Source organism: Hydra vulgaris, chromosome 10, assembly GCF_038396675.1.
Source record: "Hydra vulgaris chromosome 10, alternate assembly HydraT2T_AEP".
Taxonomy (NCBI): domain Eukaryota; kingdom Metazoa; phylum Cnidaria; class Hydrozoa; order Anthoathecata; family Hydridae; genus Hydra; species Hydra vulgaris.
In genome coordinates this window covers 12,838,325-12,846,997 of record NC_088929.1, presented here as the reverse complement: position 1 = coordinate 12,846,997, position 8,673 = coordinate 12,838,325, and the positions used below count along the sequence as shown (strand labels likewise).

General features: G+C 27.0%; 1 protein-coding gene across 1 annotated transcript; it reads left to right on the top strand.

The window, feature by feature from the left end:
- Positions 1-711: 711 nt before the first annotated feature.
- LOC105845585 (alpha-(1,6)-fucosyltransferase) lies at positions 712-2,815 on the top strand. The gene is made up of 2 exons (XM_065807279.1): positions 712-784; positions 956-2,815. The coding sequence occupies exon 2, from the start codon at positions 1,102-1,104 to the stop codon at positions 2,596-2,598; it is 1,497 nt and encodes a 498-aa protein (XP_065663351.1). The 5' UTR covers positions 712-784; positions 956-1,101; the 3' UTR covers positions 2,599-2,815.
- Positions 2,816-8,673: the final 5,858 nt, after the last annotated feature.

Below are 8,673 nucleotides of genomic sequence, written 5' to 3'. Positions count from 1 at the left end.
ACAAAATTTAGAATATTGTGGATCTGTACATAACCCTCGTCTGTTTAAAAACAAGCGACCTCGTCTGTTTAAAGACAATGATGATCCAGCAATGGTGAAACTTAAAGTAGAAGATAAAAGTTAGATAAGTGTTTTTTACTAACTTAATTTATATATATATATATATATATATATATATATATATATATATATATATATATATATATATATATATATATATATATATATTATATATATATATATATATATATATATATATATATAAATATATATACATTGGCTATATATATATATATATATATACAATGGCTAAACAACTGCTAAAAATGTCAAACAATCTTTCCAAAAACAGTTATAAATTCTATTACAAGAGGACATTAATTTAAACTAGAAAACCCTTATTGTTGTCTGTTACCTCGTCAAAACCGTTTCACCTCACGAGTAGTCAACAAATAAAACTCCCTCCCAGATGACGTTGTAAATGCTTCATCATTGAGAAACTTTAAAAACAAACTAAACAATTATCTAAAAGAAAAAATAATAGTTTATGAATAAAGATTAGAAAATATACCACATACATATTATATTTGTATGACGGGTTATTAGGCATTCATGCAAATCCAAAACGTAAACCTTATAAAATAATAATAAATTGAATGCTCTTGGTTTCAGCAAGAATGCGCTAAACCTTATTCAAATTTATCTTAGCAACAGAAAATAGAAAGCAAAAGTAAGTTATCAATACAGTTTTTCTTGGTCCGTAAATGTATAATTTCTTCAAAAGGTATTTCTATTTTTAACATTTATATTGCAAGATATGCTTATGATAACACTTCTTTTAGTGCATAAATAGACTTGTTTATAAGTGATCTTCAAAATGCTTAACATCATTTTTCTTTATGGTTTGATGTAATAATATGAAAGCCAACTCAGATAAATACCATTTTATTTTTAGAAAGACCAGTGTTTTTAATGTTAGTATGTGTGGCATGAAAGAAGTTTCTTTTAAAAATGAAAACTTTGGTTTGTGTTTGATAAAAAACTTACTAAGCAATGTAAACACTTTATGCAAAACAGAGTACTCAAAAAATTGATTGTTCAATGTTTCAGAAAAGGTTTTTTGAAAAAATGAAAGCGAATTTTTTAATTTTGTTGTGTATTTTATTTATACTAATTATGGTAATCCCGTATTTTTTCAAATTTAACTCGAGTTTCATAACAAATCTGAGTTACGCAACGCGATATAAAAAATCATCAAAAAATGAGAGCGTTTATCAACCCAAATTTAAATCGCTAATAGAAATACACGAGCATATCCGACAACAAATTTATAGCTTGCAAGAAGAAGGTGATTGTGAGAAGAAAAAAATTTTATTTTGTAGAAATGTTGAAAACTATTCTGGATTTGGTTCTAACGTGCACCGATACGGAGTATGCATGCAAGTAGCGTATGGATTGGGACGAACCTTCTTCATCCATCAAAATGAGTACAGCCACTTTGATGGCATATTTCAATGGGTTAAGCCCGAGTCATCAAAATGCGGTTATTTGAAACAAAAAGTCCTTGCTGGCAAACTAAACACTTGTAATGCTCAAGACTCATCTTGTTATTTAAACAATGGCTATGATTTAAACAATACTCATCAAGTAATTGAATTTAACACTTTAATTAAAAGAATACCATATCCAAGGCACATACCTGGGACTATACCTGAAGAATTGAGGAAAAACTTAGTTTATCTAAAAATTAAACATCCATGGCTTTGGTTTACATCACAATTTCTTTCTTATCTTTTATTAAGGCCAAGTCTAAAGTTCAACGAAAAAATATCTGCTTTAAAGGAACAGATTAACTTTACCTTACCAATTGTTGGTTTTCACATTCGACACGGTGATAAGCTAACTAGTGGCGAAGCTCAGTATATTAATGAAAATGAATTTGTAAAGATAGCAAGAGCGTATTGTAATAAATACAACATCAGTAAAAAACAAATTTATATTGCAACGGACGATTTAAGAGCAATAAACATTACTAAAAAATATGCTCCAGACTTTCAAACAACAAGTTTACCGCACAGTTACTTATCAAATGGTTTAGGGTCCTATTTTCAAAGTAATTTTCCGAAAGAAATAATTGAAAGTGCATTGGTTGACTTATATTTACTTACTAGCACCAGTTACCTTGTATGCGACATTTCCTCGAATATATGCAGATTAGCTTACGAGCTAAAACAAGGGATGCCGCCATTCAAGCAAGATAACATATTTAAACAAGTGAATAAAGAAATGCAGTTTTTTTACTGTTGGTGGGGTCTCGGATTTCCGTCTTCAATGCGGATTAGTAAGAAAACGAATACAGATTCTGAATATAAAAGTGAAGATGGCAAGGTTTATAAAATTTTAAAATACGGAAAAGATTTGTTTACAAAAATTAAAACATTTTCAAATACAAATGTATCTGATTTATTGTATTTAAAACGAATAACTCAATTAGAGAGTGAAGAAAATGGATATGTATATAAAAAAGATCTTTCGCAGTGGCCAGGAACGCCAACATATCATTTTTTTCCCACCGAGAGTACTAATTTTATTAATTGAAAAATTGTTAAAAATTTCAATTTTTAAGCATCATAAAGTATTTGGTTTTATTGTTTACTTTACATTATTTGAAAAATTGCTTGTATTTGTTTTTTTATTCTACAACATGAAAAAGCAATGTATAGTGTTACATTTTTGTAACACTTTTATAAAATGGTTATAAATAACTTCAAATTGGATTTAGTTTTTTTTTTAATATATGTATTATTTATTTGAATCGGGTTTTTTCAGTCTTTCCTTTCTGTTGAACACTTCTTAACATTGCAAGTAAGTTTTTTTTCAAGGCTTTTAAATCGCTACCGAGTAAAAGAATTTCTGCTGCTAAAATTGCAAATAATCTTCAAAGGAGTTTTTGCGTGAGTCTGTTAAGAAAAAACAAAAAATTATATTTTTAACAAAAGTTATCCCTGACAATAAAGTATTTTGGAAAATGGTAAAGCCCTGTTTTAAGGAAATTTTTATATCAAAAAAATATATTATTTTATCAGACTTGGTTGCACATGTATTTAGTATCTATTTTAGTGACATCATATTACAATTAGTCATCAAGTCAATTTCTAAAATTGCAGGTTTATGTCCATATGACCCAGTGAAGGACTCTGTACATGTTACTTTCCTGATCAACTAAAAAATCCCGATGTTATAGCTATTTATAAAAAAGATTAAAACCAGACAAAATAGTTACCGAACAATCAGAGTACTATCAGAAGTGTATATATCAGAATATAAATAGCTTTTTTTTGAAAACAAACGATCTAAATACAAATACGTTTTCGTATAGTTCATAGCAAAATGTGTATTAACTGTGAGAAATAGAATTGATTGACATCAAATCTACTAACTTAGGAGCTGACATCGAAATACATATCGATAACAACTTACTATTCTCCAAACATACCTAAATACAAGTAAATAAAGCAATGCAAATGCTATTTTTAATAAAAAAATCCCTCTCTTATCTAAATTTTTTTTTTTTAAAAGACTATTTTCAGGTTCGACAACATTTAGAATATTGTGGATCTGTACATAAACCTCGTCTACTTAAAAAAAACGACAAGTTGAAAATATACTCAAAAGAGTATTTAAATTAGTTCATTGATTACAAAGTCTTACATATCACCAAAGACAATTAAAAATAATATGACAACAATAAGATTCAGACTAATCCGTGAAAAATTAATAAACATCTATAAACGTAAAATGTAGTATAATTAATAAACGTCAAAAATTGATAAATGGCTAAATAACTGCTACAAATGTTAAACAATCTTTCCAAAAATAATTATAAAACTAGAAAAACCTTATATTCGTCTGGCTTCTCGTCAAGACTTTTTCACCTTACGAGTAGTCAATAAATGGAACTCCTTTCCAGGTGACGTTGTAAATGCGTCATCCTTGAGCAATTTTTATAACAAACTAGACAATTATCTAAAAGAAGAGATTATATTTTATGATTAAACCACATACATAATGTATTTGTATGACAGGTTATCGGATTTTCCTGCCTATACAAATCCAATAATAATAATAATAAATTGAATGCTTATGGTTTAGGAAATAATAATGCGTTAACCCTTATTCAAACTTATCTTAGCAACAGAAAACAGAGAACAAAAATAAATGAATAATACAGTTTTTACTGATTCATTATTATTTAATTTCTTCATAATTTCTATTTTTACCAAACATTTATATTGCAGGATATGCTGATGATAACATTCCTTTTAGTGCAAAAAAAGACTTAATTGTGAATGATCTTCAAAATGGCCAAATTTTATTAGAAAAACAAGTGCTTTTAGAGTTAACATCTGTGACATGAAAGTAGTTTCTTTTTAAAATGAAAACTTGAGATTGTGTTTTATAATAAACTTTTTTTTACTAAACAAATAAACTCTTTATGAAAAACACAGTACCCAAGAAAAAAAGTTCTATAGAATTTCTATAAACTTTTGAAACATATGGTCTATAGAACTTCTATAGAATTCTATAAAATTTCTATAGGCTGTCTATTAATTTCTATAGAAATTGCTATAAAACTTTATTTTCTATAAAATAAAAAGTAGAAAAAAAGTTCTATTGGAATTTCTATAGAAATTAACAGAGATTCTATAGAAGTTTTATAAAATTCTATAGAATTTCTATAGATCATATGTTCCAAAAGTTTAAAGAAATTCTATAAAACTTTTTTTCCTAGATATATAAATTATTAAGTTAAATCAAAATTAATCAAATTAAATCGACCTAAAACACTTTCGAGACTTGTTTTTTGTCTTTAAATCAACGAAGTCTTATAGGTAACAAATTCAAACTAATTTTTTGTATTGCCCATTAGTCTACATGTTTGATATTTGAGTTTCATTGATTTAAAATTGTATATTAAGACAAACAAACTTTTGAAAATGATTTGCTGATAAAAAAAAAAAAAGATTTCATTACTATACGCCATAAAAACTTACATGCATTAGTTACAAAAATGTTTGAAGTTAAAATACGAATTGTACATTTATCAATGGAAGATTTTTTTTCTTTTTCAGGATACTAACGTAAGAAGTAATAAATTTGCCTCCAGTAACATTCAAAATTTCAAAACACGGTCTAGAGTCTCTTTCACATTTAGGATTATCGATTTGGAATTCGTTTCTGATGGATTGGCAAACAGCACTTTCTTTGAAAGAGTTCAAAATAAAATTTAAAATTAAGTTTCAAAACACCTTCCATTCAAATTATGGATGATATTTATTAAGGAAATTTGGTAATAAAATTAGTCGAAAGACTAATCTCTGCAATTTTAAATAAGTTGTTTATCTCTTTAATGTCAGATAAATTCAAGAATGTAACAAGAATGTATCAAGAATATAACCTTGGTATGGAATGGTATAACCTTGGAATGTAACCCAAACTCTGCCTATAATATATCTATAAATACTTTCTTGGAAGACTACAACAAACATTTCCCAGTTAAAGAGAAAAAAATAAAACTAAAATATTTAAACTGCCCATGGATAACCTACGAAATTAGAAAATCATCAAAAAATCAATGCCCTAATAACTCCTTTGAAACCTATATCACAAATGAACATTTCTGTTTTAATAATTTTTCTGTACTAAACCATGATGAACAAGAAATTGCAAAAAACTCGCTTAAGACGAATAAGGCTCCTTGAGAAGACGATATTTGTAGCTATATAGTTGTAAAAGTTTTTCCGGTGATAAACCAACCCATCTATGAAATATTTAAGTGCTCAGTTATTACAGGATCTGTACCGAATAAATTAAAAATAGCAAAGGTAATACCAATATTAAAAACCGGGGACTCATTTACACTAAATAACTACAGACCTATTTCAGTTCTTCCTGTATTTTCAAAACTTTTAAAAGATAATAATATACCTATATAACTATATAAGTATCTAGTAAATAACAAAATCTTAAATGAAAAACAGTTTGGTTTACAGAAGCAACATTCAACTGAACATGCAATTCTTGATCTTATAACTAATATAAATGACTCGTTCGAAAACAAAAGATATGTCCTTCGAGTTGATTTATCTAAGGCGTGCAACACAGTAGATTACACCAGCCCAATTATGAAAATGGAAAAATTTGGGATAAAAGATGTTGTCCTTAACTGGTTCAAAAGTTTTTTGCTGAACAGAAAACAATGCGTTAACACTCATGAAAAAAAATACACAAAACTATTTAAAATAAAAAGCGGTGTCCCCCAAGGTTACATTCTTGCGCCTCGCTTATTTTTAATATACATAAACAATCTCCCAAAAGCCTCAAGTAAACTAGATGTCATAATGTTTGCAGATGATTCTAATTTATTTTATGCATCCTCATCTATAACAGAACTTTATGAAACTACAAACACTAAACTTGAAAAACTAAACAATTGGTTTAAATTAAACAAATTATTGCTAAACACACAAAAAAAAATACATTCTTTTTCATTCTAACCTAAAAAAAATACCACCCAATTTACCTTCGCTAAATATAGATACTAAAGAAATTAAGAGAACCCAAGCAACTAAATTTCTTGGGATACTTATTGATGAGAACATCTCATGGAAAGCGGATATAGATATATTAAATACCAAAATATCAAAAAATTGGAAAATTAAATAAAAAATATCAAAAAGTTGGAAAAAATAAAATAAATAAAAATTGGAAAAAAGATATAATAAATACCAAAATATCAATAAATTGGAATCATCTACAAAGCTAGTTCTTCACCTTCTCCTGAAAATTTAAAACTCTTATATTTCTTGTTCATACAAAGCTATTATATATACACTATATATAATAGCTTTGTATGTTGCATGGGCAAGTAATTACAAATCTAAATTGTCTACACTTTATCGAAAACAAAAACGTGTTGTAAGAATCGTTTATATTAAGGATAGACTCTCGCCTGCTGAGCCACTATTAAAAAACTTTAAAGCATTAAATGTATATGAAGACCTCAGTGGAAAAACCGGCGTTGTCACATTTAAAAAGTATTAAGAAAGTATTTATTGATCATTAATAAAAGTCTTTATTTAAAGCAAATGAAACTAAGCAATTTAAAAAAATTTATATTATAATTATTTTATTTAAAATTTATTCAAAAACAAAACATTTTGTAATTTTTATACAAAAATTTTTTTTTCTTTGCTTTAAATAAAGACATTTATTAATGATCAACAAATACTTTCTTAATACTTTTTAAATGTGACAACGCCGGTTTTTCCACTGAGGTCTTCATATAAAATCAACATATTCCAAAATCTGATATTTATGCTAAAATATAAACTTGGACTTTTTCCTCCTCACTTTTCAAAGAATTTCTTTCATAAAAAATAGGTATGACACAAAGGAACGGGAAACTTCAACGTACTTTTAAAAAAGCAACTCTCTCGCGCTTTTCTATTTCATTCGGTGGTCCCTATCTATACGACAAATAAATATCTAAAAATACTCAACTGGAAAAATCGAATAACTTCAATTCTCGGAAAACTTTACTAAAAAATCTCATCTTAAAACACTAATAATTATATGAATTTTTATTAATCCAAAAATCTTAATATTAGCGTCGAAACTAACTACCAAAAATTACAATGAAAACTCTAAAAAAAAAAAATACTACTTAACATGCTTGTTTACAAATATATGAACGACTAAGGACCAGCGAATATTCATTAAAATTCGGATTACGAAGTTTACTGAAAGACGAAGTTGACTTTGGCTTTGACTTCGGTGCCGAAGTTGAAATAGAAATTCGGCTTTCAGTAAAATTCGGTAACAATTTCAAATTTCATTTAACTTTCACTTAAATTCGAAAGCTATAAAGTTTTTTTCAATCTATATAAAAGAATAATTATAAAATATATTATATGTTTATGTATATCAACCTGCTTCTATTGGTTACCACCTCTTTTAACTCTTTAACTCCGATAAGTATTTTGAAGTTAAAGAGTTTAGAGAGGGTTGTAACCGATCTTAGAAGTAGCTTATTTGACTAAAATGGCCCACTCGGCTTTAGGAACATGACTTCGGTAAAAAAAAAAAAAAAACTTGTTGGAAATAGATTTGTCTCACAGAGTTAATATTCGAAAAGTCTTTTTTAAGCACAAAGTCTATTCATCACTTATCAAATCTTATTTATCGCTTTTAAAAACTCCTAAAAAACTGGTTAATATTTAACTTAATATTCTTAACGATCTTTTTGATCTTTTCTTAACGATCTTTTTGATCTTTTTGATTTTTAATATTCTTAACGATCTTTTTGATTAACGCTGTAAATGTTTTTTTGTTCATGTTCGTTCAAAACATAAAGCAAAAAACAAAATCAAACAAAAAAACATTTTTTATAAAACTTATAAAAGCTTTAAAATTCTCTTTTAAATCTAAATTCTCTTTTAATTAAATGTGTTTTTAAAATCCAAATTCGGTTTTGAGTTAAATTCGGTTAAGAAGCCCAAATTCGTCTTTCAGTTAAATTCGGGCTACATATACGGCTTAAATTCGTCTTTCAGTTAAATTCGGGCTACATATAAGGCTTAAATTCGTCTTTCAGTTAAATTCGGTGAACGC

Excerpts from the sequence above, each read along its gene's own strand:
- LOC105845585 (XM_065807279.1), top strand. The coding sequence starts at position 1,102 with ATGTTTCAGAAAAGGTTTTTTGAAAAAATGAAAGCGAATTTTTTAATT.